This window comes from Camelus dromedarius, chromosome 23 (genome assembly GCF_036321535.1).
Source record: "Camelus dromedarius isolate mCamDro1 chromosome 23, mCamDro1.pat, whole genome shotgun sequence".
NCBI lineage: Eukaryota > Metazoa > Chordata > Mammalia > Artiodactyla > Camelidae > Camelus > Camelus dromedarius.
In genome coordinates, this window is record NC_087458.1 from 7,738,092 (window position 1) to 7,751,092 (window position 13,001).

General features: G+C 51.0%; 1 protein-coding gene across 6 annotated transcripts in view; it reads right to left on the reverse strand.

Annotated features, from left to right (window-relative positions):
- Nucleotides 1–7,749: 7,749 nt before the first annotated feature.
- MEF2D (myocyte enhancer factor 2D) overlaps nucleotides 7,750–13,001 on the reverse strand; it is a 32,945-nt gene continuing 27,693 nt past the window's right edge. For all 6 annotated transcript variants that reach the window (XM_031436084.2, XM_031436086.2, XM_010999455.3 and 3 more), the window contains 3 exons: nucleotides 12,745–12,982; nucleotides 11,981–12,287; nucleotides 7,750–11,647 (listed from right to left, as the gene is read on the reverse strand). In XM_031436084.2, the coding sequence (XP_031291944.1) occupies nucleotides 11,636–11,647; nucleotides 11,981–12,287; nucleotides 12,745–12,982 (557 nt within the window). In that variant the 3' untranslated portion in view covers nucleotides 7,750–11,635. The remainder of the gene's footprint in view (nucleotides 11,648–11,980; nucleotides 12,288–12,744; nucleotides 12,983–13,001) is intronic.

Genomic DNA, 13,001 nt, shown 5'->3' on the forward strand with positions numbered 1-13,001 from the left:
ACATAATGTTATGGGACAACAGAGGACAACAAATTCCAGTGATGGGTATCTGTATATTTAACTATATGAGCAAATCTAACTAGATCTTGAAAAGAGGATAGGGAACATTCTTCTTTTTAGTTCCTGTTGTGTTTTCTTTACTATCTGAGAATACAGACTCAGACAGGTTAAGTGACTTGTCTAAGGTGACCCTGTTAATTAAAAGCAAGCCCAGGTCTAGAAAACAGTCCAGTGCTCTTTCTCTTACATCTCAGTGTGTCTTCAGCCCTTATTTCTCTTGAGCACTATCCTGTATTATCAACTCTCTGCTAGGCATTTCTAAATGAATATCCAGTTCCTTGTTTCACTTAGTCAGTAGCATTCTTCCAGCTGGGATGGATCAACATCTTGTAGCCACATGCAACATACAACAATATACATAACAACAACTACAACCCACCTCAAACTTATTCTGGCAATAGGTCCTATTAATTTGTCCCTCTAAATGTGTCTCCTTTATCCAGGCCTTTCTATGGAGACCACTTCCACTACCCCAGTGGAAAGCATTATTTTAACATGGTTTTGCCTTCAGTCCCTGATAAACTCATAGCACTTTAAAAGTTGACAAGAATCTTAGAGGTTATCTATATTCAACTTTTACCTAGAGAATCACTTCTGTGGTACTCTTAACCATGACAATGATCAGCCAGCTTCTGTGCAGGTATTCAACAACTACCAGGGCAGTTCATTTCACTACTAGACACCCAAGTAATCACTCACTCAGCAAATGTTTACTGATCATGTTCCCTGTCCCAGGCACAGTGTTTAGCACATTGGAGATTTAGCTGCACAGGGCTCCCCACAGGACTTCTGCATTCCTACCTTTCCTATCTTTGTTCACTGGCCTCAAGTAACTTTCAGTTGAATTTCTTCATCTCTAATATGAAGATAACAACTATCTTGAAGGGTTGTTGTGAGACTCACCTGGTAGAACACGTGTACAAATGCTCTGGAAACCAAGTGTAATACAGGTAAGGATTTCCCCCCTCTTTCCAACTATGTAACGCATTTGCGGGGGCAGAGGAGATGATTCCGCTATCATCTTTTAAATTATATTTTATACATGCAAAAGAAGAATTGTTATATGTGTATTATAACATAAAATATAATGAATACCTACGAATCTACCATTTAACCCAGTAACTAGAACATTACCAATCACATCCACTATTCTTCCCTACCCCATCCCCAAACTCTCTCCAAGGTAACTACTAATGAATTTTGTGTTTATCACCCCTCTGCTTTTTAAAACGTTTTATCATATATATCTAAACAATATAGTTTCATTTTGCTTCGTTTTGAAATTTATGAAAATGGTTTCAATTATTTGCAGTGTTCTGGGATTTCTATTATCATTCAACAATACGTTCGTTAAGATTGTCAATCCAATTATACATACTTTGAAGTTGCATCTCCTTCACGCAGCCTCTTCAGATCAGAAGAGCACAAAGGGACCTTTCCAGCTCTGAACGCCTCTAATTGACATTGTCTGTTTTTAAAATGGGTCTGAAATTTTACCTTCACTTTTCCTATATCTTAAGTGCCATCACCTCAACTAGACATAAACTTGGAGAGCAGGGAGGCAGCTTATCATGGTAGGAGAGCACTGAACGGGCGGCCTGGGTTCCAGTCTCGGTGTCACCCCCTCAGGCAGTGTCCTTGGCCTCGTCCCTTCCTGAGCGGATTCCACTTCTTTCTTTACTTTAGCCTAACTGGAGGGTATCTTTGTGAGGAACTCCTGTGACAGTGAATACAACGCGCTTCACAGACTGCGAATTAATATTCACGTCACCGTTGGCCCACAGTTTCCAGAGAGGCCTCTGCACACAGGGCCAGGCCAGTGGATCTCTGCTGTGTCTGCGGACGGCCGTGTAGCCCCCGAGGGCAGCGGCTGGGATTCTTCCTTTCTTCGGGATCCTCGAGGCAGCGCCAGGTCGGGTTGCAGTGTTGACGAAAGCTAAACGTCTGGGGAAACTGCCAGGAGGCCAGAGGGCGCTACCTCCTCCTCGAATCGGGCAGGGAACGAGGCGGTTACATTTACGCATGCGCATCCCTTTCTCTAGGCCCTGGTGAGACCCAGCCAAAATTGGTGTGCTTGACTCTGGGTTTTTTCCATGTACGGGCTCAGACTCTTGTGTGCGCATGCGTCTTATCCAGGCTGCGGTTGGTTGATGACCCCATCCTTCATTGGAAGAGCCAATGGAGTGAGCCTCAAGGTCCACTTCCCGCCCTACGGTAGAGGCGCTGGGAGTGGATTTGGGTCTTTGTCCGCACCCATGCCGGTGTGGACCAACCCGTTGAGAAGTGTCTGGGTGGAGGCAACAGGCTTGGAAGTGTAGGCTCACCCGCTGCCGAAAGATGGCCTTATTTGCTGTGTCATAGCGGGCAGGGCAAATGAGGGAGGAAGGGGCTGGTGTAAAGGGCGGCGTGGTCAGCGCAGCTTCCGGCAGCGTCGGAAGGGGTAGTTGCCCGTCAACCATTTACTGAGTACCGACTGTATGCCAGACACTGCTCAAGGCGCTTTGGAACGGTGATTTCTGCTTCGATGGGAGCTTACAGTCTAGTGGGGCAGGTTAAACAAGTGGCTTTATTGCTTTGTACCTCCCTTCTTTCCCTTTGCCTTAGATGGAGATCCTTTTCTTCCCGAACCCTGTACCATTTCATCGTCCCCACCCAGTCATGGCTGGCAGCGCAGGGATTGGGCGCCAAGGCGCTAGGGCCAGCCTCCACTTCCAGCTGAGGGTGGTGACTGGGGGAGAGGACGGGCGCCGCGGTCTCGTGTGGGCGGAGGTAGGCAGGGCCCTTACTCTTCCCCTTCCCCCTCTGGCCCGCGGCGTCGTCGCCTGCTTTTATTGGGCACGTGGCGGCTGAAGCGCAGTAAATAGGAGTGACTCTGGGCGGCCACGCTGCGAAGGCGGGGGCCGCATTTTTACAAGAGACCAAACTGCCCAAGTGAGGCCTAAGAGGTGTAAACACGTAGAAACGATTACAAAGCAAACGGGGGTAAAATGCAGATCAGTCCAACTGGAAGCAGTAAATCCTGGGCCCCCAGGCTGATCTGAACTAGATCTACCTGGGAACTGCGTGAGGCGCTGTGGAAAGAACCCGAGAGCCACCTCTTCCTATTGGGCCTCGAGTTAACTAACTGTGAAATAGAATAGGGGGCTGGATGCGCCCCCTTAGCCGGGCAATGACCCACAGTGATTGAAGTTTGCAATCAGAAACAAGCAGTCTGTATCGGCTGAGTAGGAGCCACTTTGGAGCCTGGGGTGGGGTCGCCTTATGTCCCTTTCACATCCGCTTGCTGTTCCTGAAACAAGTTTCCACAATCACAAGGCTGGAAAACTTACTCAGCCCATGGGACTGAGGGGTGAGTCACAAGAACATGAGCTACGGGGAACTGCCTGGCCTCTTTGGCTGGAACAATCAGATAGCACCCTTTGCCTCCCGCCTCCCAGAAGCCTCTTCTTTGATGGTAAGATCCCACTGGGTGCTAATTCTTCTGTGGAGTGATAACTAAACACAAGAAACTGAAACCCACACTCCTCAGCCCCGTTGGATCTGATGCTGGAAAGCAGAAGAGAAGCTGCAGAAAGTCACCACGCCCTTGAGAGAGAAAAAAAGTGCTTTGTAGTTTGTAGAACTCCACAGTTTACGAAGTGCACTTTCACATGCATTATCTCATTTGAGTCTGATTGAACACGTACTGCGCCAGGCACTGAGCCAGACATAAAAATGGGTGAGGTGGTGAATTTTTAAGAGGAGCTTTCAGTCCAGTTGTAGGAGAGAAAATAGAAGCGAGTACCTACATTTTCAGGTAGAATGAAGTAGGAGCTATAAAGAAGGGGCAGATTCCTAAGACACCTTATAAGAGAGGATATCATAGCTAGCTGGGTAGGATGGGGGAACTCAGGAAAAGTATTATGGAGGGAAAGTTGTCAGAGTTAAAGCTTGAATGGTAAGAAAAATTTCAAAGATAGAAATATGGGTGTAGAGCAGTTTTTTGCCCATAGACCTTTTCTTAACCAAGTAAGCTCATCTATTTTCATGTCTTTGACAAGTAGCAGTAATAAAAATAATAACTAAGAAAGAATAAAAAGAAAAATTTAAAAAGATAACTAGCAGTGATTGAGCACTTGTTTTGATTAGGAATAGTTTTAAATGATTAATATGTATTGTTTATTTAAACTTCACAGCAACCCATTTGACATGGGAAGTGACTGAGGCGTGGAGAAGTTAAGTGCTCTCTAGGCTGATGTCTAATGAGTCTACTCGTATCTCTGTCCTAGGCTTTGTCGTGAGCCTCAGCTTCATCTGTCTAGCTGCCTATCAGATATTACTCTTGAATCTCCTCCAAGTATCTGGTAAAGAAGTGTCATCTTCTCTTATCAAGGAAACCAACGTCCTCTAGGGTTGCACTGGATCCACCACAGCTGACCCTGCAATTACCGCTGGGGAGCAAAGCACTCCTCCTTCCCCCTTTGATGCCCCAAAGAATGCACCAGCAAGCTTTCCTTTGTTCAAGGTTATTAGCACAATACCAGTGAATCAAGAAAGCTTTTAGTGAAGTTAGGAGATCACAGATAGGAAATACATTTCTGGTTCATCTGACCTACACACCACTACTATGCAGATGCAGCTTGGGGCCCTCTACATGAGTCTCTCCTTGCCACGCCCGCCAGCCTTCTTCCATTGGCCTTGGAGTGCCCACGTCCTGAGGATGACTTCTTCACGGGTGACCAGCACTGTGAATGGCTTCCCTCTTCAGGAAAACCTTCTCCCTACCCACGGGTGACCTCATCCTGCTGGCCTGGACATGATGACCATCTGTCAATACGATACAATGGCTGCCACATACACCTCCAGCTCAGTTCATTTAAAATCAAACTCAGCTCCTCCAGACAAACCTGGTGGCCTTGTCCGGAGCCACACCACCATCCAGTTAGTAGTCCAAGCATGAGATTGGGAGTCATTGACCCTCCTTCCTTTCCTTCCTCCTCTACCCTACTAGGCAGTTTCCAAGTCCTGTTATTCTACCTCTTAAATATTTACTAAATTCATCCTCTCACTTGTAAAGGATCCTGACTGGGCCTCCATTCCGCATTCCTTCCAGCTGGTTTGCAGCATTACTTGTCAGAGGGAGTTTGTACTGGCAGGAGCTTTCTGAAATGAAATCTGATCAAGTCCCTCCTCTACTTAAAATCCTTTGGTGATCAAATATCTCCTGCAGAATAAAATCCAAATTATGGCAATCAAGGCCCTTCACAGTGAGGCTTCTGCCTACCTCTTCAATGTTATCTGCTATTCTTTTGACCCACACCACAGTATTTGATTTCCTGAATGCACTGTTCTCTCTCCATACCTGACATCCTTCCTGTACCTGCTACCAGGAATGCCTTCCCTGCCGGCATTTGTACTTATCTCCAAAATCCAGCTTGAACACCTCTCCTAAGAAGCCTCCCTTGATCTGTACTGTTCAGATATGGGTGTGCCCCACCTCTGACCCCACAGTCCACTTTCATCCTTCCTGTGTGCCATTTAACCCAGCCTGCTGAGTCAGTGCCAACTGTTGGTTCACTTGTCTCTTGTCTGCACTCAGCTGTGAGCTGAGGGCAGGAGCTGTCTTGTTCCTCGCAGTATCTCCAACACCTAACAAAGGGTTTCACACAGAACAAGTGCTTAATAAAATTTTGTTGCATTTCAGATAGAAGGATGGCATGAGTGAAGATGCAAAGGGTCCAAAGAAATGGAGTGCGCTGCCTGGTTGGCTTAGAGGCCAAAGGATGTGCAGTGGAGACACATGGACTAAGCCTGAAAAAGAGGTTGTGTTGGTTCTTTGAAGGCCCTGGGAGCCCTGCCAAGGAGTTTGGGCTTATTTGGTGGGCGGTGGAGAACCAGGAGGTGTTAGATGACCAGCACTGTGCCAAAGATGAGAGGAGGGATTGGAGAAGGGGAAGGCTGGGGTTAGAGAAAACAGGCAGCTATTAGCTCTGTCTTGCAGTTGATGAAACAGTGGCTTGGACAGACTGTGACTACCCAAGGCCACACAGCTGCTAAGCAGCAGAACTTGGGGTTGAACTAGTTTTAGACTATGCCACGTCCAGAGATCTTTGTACCACACCACGGCGCGTATGCAGTAGATGGGGCTTCAAGGCTGTCCCAGTGTGAATGGACACTCCATTAGTCACGATGGGGTAGGTTATATTGCAGACACAATACTAAAATCTCTGTGGCTTAACACTCTGCACTTATTTTCTATTCACATGAAGACCACTGTGGTGCTAGACAACGCCTTAAGGCAGCTTAGCAATCCAGGCTGCTTTGATGTGCTTCCACAGTTTCCACGACAGGGCAAGAGCACTTGGAGAATCACATCCCAGCTTTATTTTGGAAGTGACACACATTACTTCCAACATAGTCCGTTGGCCAGAACTAGTCTAATGACCTCACTTGACTACACAGGGACTGGGAAATACAGTCTTCTGTATGTCCAGGAAGGGGAAGAGGACAGGAAACATTTATGGGCAATAGTAATGCCTATGCAGGACATCAGGGGCCAGTGCCTATAGAAAAGGAGAGTGCAGGCCGAACAGTCTGAGGAGCAGTTATGGGATATACAAAGGAGAGAGGCTTTGCTCAGGATTTGTGTGTTTGGTCAAAGCTGCTCTGGTCATAGGCAGCCAGCAGAGGAGCCTCATCTGGAGGATGGTGTCTTCTTAACCCCTTCCCGCTCAGCATCTTCCACCTCTGCTCCAGCTATGGGAGAAGGCAAAGACTGTAATGATCTTGGGAGGCAGGTGGGACTGGCACAGATCACCGCAGTCTGCAGATGAGGAACCCAAGGAACAAAGACTTTCTGTGATGTGCCCGACCCCCAGAGGCTCTTGCAGCAGCCTGCGTATGTAGCAAGCAAAGTACAAACCGTACATTGCGGACTTCAGGCATCTGTAGCCCTGTCTCTGTCAATTGTATACAGGCCCCTCGTACTCCATCTTTGCTTCTGCAGCACCCAGCTTGGGCCTGGGACAGAGGAGAGGCCAAACCCTGTTAGTAGTGAGCCAAGTCCTCCCTATGCACTTCCCTCCACAGGCCCTGCATCTGGCCCACAGCACAGCCGTGCAGGGCAGGGGGATGCGGGAGTAAGAGCCACCAGGCCTGGCAGAAGGGCACCAGGTCAGGGAACCCTCTGAGATATGGGGAGGGCAGGGAGAGGCTCCCTGGCACTGTTAAAGCACTTCAAAAGGGAGGGGCAGGGCAAATATCCCTGCTGGAGGGAACACTGTGGGGGCCGTGAAGGTGGAATCCATCTGTGCCTAATCCATAGTGCCAGGGCAAGTTTCTGCTGCTGAAGTTTTTTCAGTAGTTGAAGGTCCTCTATCACACTATTCGTTCTCCACCACACACACCATCCTGTTCCTGACCTGTTCCTGGCCTTGAGTGGTATTTCTGCTTTTCTTGTGTCCCAGGATCCTTCCTCTGGCTTCTAACCAGACAATCCTCCTTAGTCCTGGAGCTGACTCTGCTTCTGACAGAACAGCTGGAAGAAATTCTCACCTGAAGACCCCACCTCAGACATCTCAAAGTGCCTACCTGGCAGGCTAACCATCAGTTTCCTGCTGAGGTGAAGCTCTGGCCTCTCAACATGGCAGGGCCACACAGTCCTTCCTTCCCCACCTCAGCCAATCGCACCAAAGAAACCAGAGCCCAAGCCAAAGTATCAGAAACGTGTATTTTTTTTTTCTTTTAATAGTAAACCTCTTTACAACAAATATAGTGAAAAGAGTTTTCAAACAAAACTCATAAGAATCTCGAGGACTTTGTCTTTTCTTATTGTGTAGAATACTAAGAAAGCATCACCATACAGCACGAAAAGAAATATTGAAAACAAATCAACAGCCACACACTTAGACTCGCCCTGCCCAGGACCCAGGAGGAGCCCCAGGAGTGTGGGTGATTGTCGGGCTTGGGGGGTGGGGCCCCTCCATGGCCTGTCCCCCACTCCCTCTCCCCTCTCTTCCCTCTGGGACTTGAATGGGGAAGACAGAGAGAATCCAGATTCTCCAAATAACATTCCAGCCCCCCTCCCCCCATACAAATCCCACTCCTACCAACTGCTTAGGGGGTGGAGGGAGGTGGCAAGAGGGGAGATGAGGTGTTCCCAGGCTCCATGTCTCCTCCCCACCATGAAAGCCTAAACTCACCCCTCACCCCACCCCAAGGGATTCCAAAGAGTCAGTTAAAAATATATAGATATAGATATTTCTAGATACACTTTTACATCATTTCTGTCTCTCCAAACAAATAAATAATCAGCAAGAGAAGGTGCAGTACTTCCTTCCTGTCCAAGGTGCGGAGGGCTGGATAAGGGTCAGGGGTCAGTCGGCTGGATTGAGTGCACTGCTCAGGGGAGGAGAAATGTTGTGTTCCACTGGGGGCTGTGTGTGTGTGCGTGTGTGTGTGGGGGGGGTCCTCTTGCCCACTGTCCCTGAAAACTGTGGGAAACCTGGGGAGGGGAGGGGCATTGGATGACTCCAGTGATTACTTTGGCAAATGCCCAGATTTTTGGAGGAAGGAGTGGGTGGAGGCAAATTTGGCTTGTGAGAGGAAGAAGAAGTAAAATCCCCACTTGAGGTCTGGGTTCCCAGGGACCCATTCATCTGGCTGGCCAGGAGCCCCCACCCCCAAGAGAAACCCTGGGACACTGAATTGCAGAAATGTCACATATTCATTCACAGGCCACCCTTGCCCCCAGGGATAGGGGAAAAAGGACACACACACATCCACACATGGTAATCAAAAGCCAGGTTTGCCATTACAAAGCTGAGGGCAAAACTGGTGAATATTGCACCATGAACTGCAGGGGCCTCACCCCCACCCCATGTTTAATGGTGGCCAAACCCAGCCTAGGAAGGTGGGCAGACTGCGGGTATAGCCTGAGAACGGAAGGCCAGTCCTTCAACATTTATTGAGCACCTATCATTCACCTTTCACCCACTCAGCATTTATTGAGCGCCGGCTATGTGCCAGGCACTGGGCAAGGCTCTAGGAATGCACACATGCATGCACAAGACTACACCCTGGCTTCTTTCAAGGCCCTGATCAAGTCTCATTGATTCTTGAAACTACCTCTAGGAACCTGCAGGAAGACTGGACATGCTATGTGCCCAATCAGCAGGTGGGGGTAAGCTGGCAGGAAGGATCACTGCCTAGGTGGGGAAAAAGCTTTAGGGAGGAAGAGGAACTTTTGAGTGTCACCCTGAAAGCAGGGCTGGGGTCAGGGGAAGAGGGTGCTCCAGGAAAGGGAGCTGTGTCTAAAGGGGTGGGGATTGGGTGGACAATTGTGCGTGGAACCCTGGGAGAGGTAGGGCTGTAGGGAGAAGCAAAGAGAGCCAACTGCCAGATCCTCCCTAACTGCAGTATAAACATATTAGAGCTGAGGGTGGGAACACGTGATGGAGCAGGGAAGAAAAGAGTGGGGCTCAGGAGGGAAAGTCATGGAGCTGGAAGCCAGGGCTGTGTGGCTGCAAGAGCCACCTGTCCCTCTGTAAACACACCCAGGCGCACGTGCACACAGACACGCCCTCAGAGCTCAGTTCATACAGATTCACATACGTGCCCAGACGGGCTCAGAGACACACAAAGGTACACTCGTGCAACCATACACACACACATAAATACAAAGGTACACCCAGACACATAAATACCAGATGCCCTCATAAACACACCTGGGTACCTGTGCGGTCACCCGCACCCCTCTGCTTCTGGTTTCCTTCCCTACATCGAGTGCTGGAATACTGCAAGTGGCTGGATCATAGAGGTGGGCAAAGACAGTCACTTATCACAAAACCGGGCCTTGTCTAACTCTATTTTCCCACCGGGATGAAACCCCAAGGGAGCACTGCACCCCTTGGGCAGAGGAGCTGGGCTTGTGTGAAGAAGTGGGGCAGGCCCCAGTCTGCCTGCCCAAGTCACCCCAGGCCAGGCCCCTTAGGGCAGGGGGTGGTGGTGGATCGTGGGCTGGGGGCCTGCCCCCTCCAGTTTGATCTGTGATCCAGCCTGAGGTCTCAGGCCCCCACGCTTTGGCTGCCCCCACTGTGGAGGCAGCAGACAGGGTGGACTCGGGGGAGGGGAGGGGAGCAAGAACAACAGCAGAAGAATCTCGTCTGTACAGTACGGGCCGTTTGAGTCATTATTATTACAATATACTTTGACAAAAATAGAATCTCATTTCATATCAATACAACAACAACAAAAAAACAGTTTCCTGGACTGTTACACTGCTAACGTTTTCCAAAGGTTGCTATTTACAATTACAGTAGCCAAGAGGGAAGGTGGGATGCGGCCTGGGGGTGGTGGGACAGGAGGTAGCAAGACAATGAGGGTGCCAAGAGCAGGGAGGTGGGGTCAGGAGCGGAAGGAGCTGGGAGGAAGGCTGGGGAGAGGGGCCAAGGAGGAAAGAAGGAAGGCTTTCTTCAGACCTCCTCCGTCCCCTCTATCCACCCTCACACACCACCCCAATGTCCACTCCGCTGGGGATGTGTACGTGCAAGGAAGAGCAAGTCCCCTCACTCACACTTGTCCCTGGATGCAAAGGATGCAGTCCTCAGGCATCTCGGGGTGCCCAAGGCCGGTTCTTGCTAAGCCACCTCACTCTCCCCTGTTCTCCCTGCACTTTATGGCCAGCTTTACAGGGCTGGTGTCAACTGAGGGATGGGGAGCTATTGCACTGTATTATCTTAGAGAAAACGCTGGGGAAGGGAGGAAGCCCCGATTCACCCCTAGCCCCAGCGCTTCTGCCCCTCCTCAGCCCTCTCCTCATGGCTCTCTGTCTTTTTCTCCAATGTGCTTCATAGAGGCCCCCACCTCAAACCCCTCCCGATCAAGCCTCAGATTCCCAGGCAGCCTTCCCAGCCCAAAAGCTTGGCCAGCACCCCCACATGTTGGAGGTGCAGCTCACATGAGAATTAGAATTAGTGAGAGTGTGTTGTGTGTGCGCAGGGGCCTCTGGGGCCCAGGCTTAGGTACTCTGCCCCTTGTGCCTGTGGCCACAGAACAGCCCAGAAGCAGAGACTCTTTTCAGAACCTCTGCCTCACATTCCCCCTGAAACACAAACCCACCCATCAAGCCAACTTTGGGGTTTCAGTCTATTGTAAGGGGTTTTTGTTGTTTGGTAGTTTTTTTGGTTATTTCTCTCTATCTGGGGGATGGGGTGGGAGGGCTCCGCATGCAGGGCTCGGCACCTGTCCTTTCCCAAGGCCTATCGGGCCCCCCACCCCCTCCTGCAGCATATGTGTACAACGTGCAAAGTGTCCCCCCCTTCCCGCAAAAAAGAGCTCCCCCAGCCAGTGAAAATGGCAGGGGGTGCAGAAAGAGGGGATGGGAGCATCCCCCTCTCCAAAGCGAGAATCCAAATTAAAAAAAATATAATAATAATAATAATAATATAATAATTATACACAAATGTAACCGTCAACAGGACACGGAGCACAAGAAAGGAAGTGGGGGTCGAGCGGGAGGAGCCCAGGACAGGGAGGGGTGGGCGGTGAGATTGTCAACTCTTCATCAGGGAGGCTGAGAGGAGGGGAGTGGGAATCGTCACTTTAATGTCTGTGAAGAGAGGAGATGGAGAAGGGGGTGTGAGGGGTGGCCCAGGCTATGGGGTATGTGCCCCCCACGCCCCTCTCCCCATAGGGCCAGGATTCTAGTGGCAGGGCCAGCTGGGAGGGGAGGAAGTCATTGAGCGGAAAGACTGATGCTGGAGGGATGGTAGGTGGGCCTTTGGCAGGGGTAAAAGGGTGTCGGTGCTGCCCTGAAGGGCTGCTGAAAGGGCTAGCTGGCCACAAGGCCTCCGAGGTGGGAGATAAGACAGGCTGGGGGGCATATGGGGCAGTCCCTGGGTGTAGCAGACAATGGCAGACAGGAGGGGTAACGCTACAGTACCCAGGTATCGAGCCGCATCCTCTTCACAGCTGAGCCCTCAGCCTCAGGCTCTGGGGCTGGGCGCAGCAAGCCCAGCGTGGGCCCGAAGTCCCCCCGTCCATCATCCCGGTCCCCTGTCTCATAGGAGCCCCCAGCCGGGCTGCTGAGACCGTCGCCAGGCTCAGAGCGGGTAGCCGGAAACACAGCTGGAGGGGGAGGCGCAGGGCTGCGCTCACGGCTTGGGGACACTGGTTCCGACTTGATGCTGATGTGGGGATGGGTGGTGACTGTGAGAGCAGCACCCACGTGGGGCAGGGGGCTGCCCGGGCTGGAGAGAGGCAATGGGCATGGGGTAGAGGGGACAGAAACAGAGGAGGTGAGTGACAGAAAAAGTGATGGGAGGTCACAAGACAGAGAGGACATAGGATGAGAAGATGAAGGACGGGGGTGGGAGGAGACAAGTGGATGGAGACAGAGGGACCAGAAGAGAGAGAGGGCCAAGTGAAGGGGAAAGAAAGGAAATAAGTCATATTAGCTGTCTTTCCATCTGAGGTCCTCTTCTGCTGCCCGGGGACCCCCACCCCATTCCTACTCCAGGGCTGGCTGGGGGAAGGGCTCAGGGTGGGTCTCCCAGGCCTGTACAGGGGACTCCAGGGCTGCCTCTTAGTGGCTCACGTGCTGTCCACTGATGACAGACAGCCTCAAAGAGTCCCTGCTCTTAAGAGGCCCCTCCTTTTCCCAGCCCTCAGCTCTCCCTTCCCATTCGCAGGCCCCCGAGGACTCACATCAGGCTGCTGAGAGACACAGGGACCAGGTGGGGCTGCTGCTGCGGCGGCGGCTGCTGCGGTGGCTGGGGCGGCTGGGGCTGCGGCTGCGGCTGCGGCTGGGGCTGCGGAGGCTGTGGCTGGGGCGGCTGCTGGGGCTGTTGTGGCTGTTGCCAGGCGGTGACGTTACCTAGCGACAGCCCCCCAGGCGAACTGAAGGTTGGTAAGGAGGAGAGCTCTGCACTGGTCAACTGGTAATCTGCGTGGGGAAGGGGAAA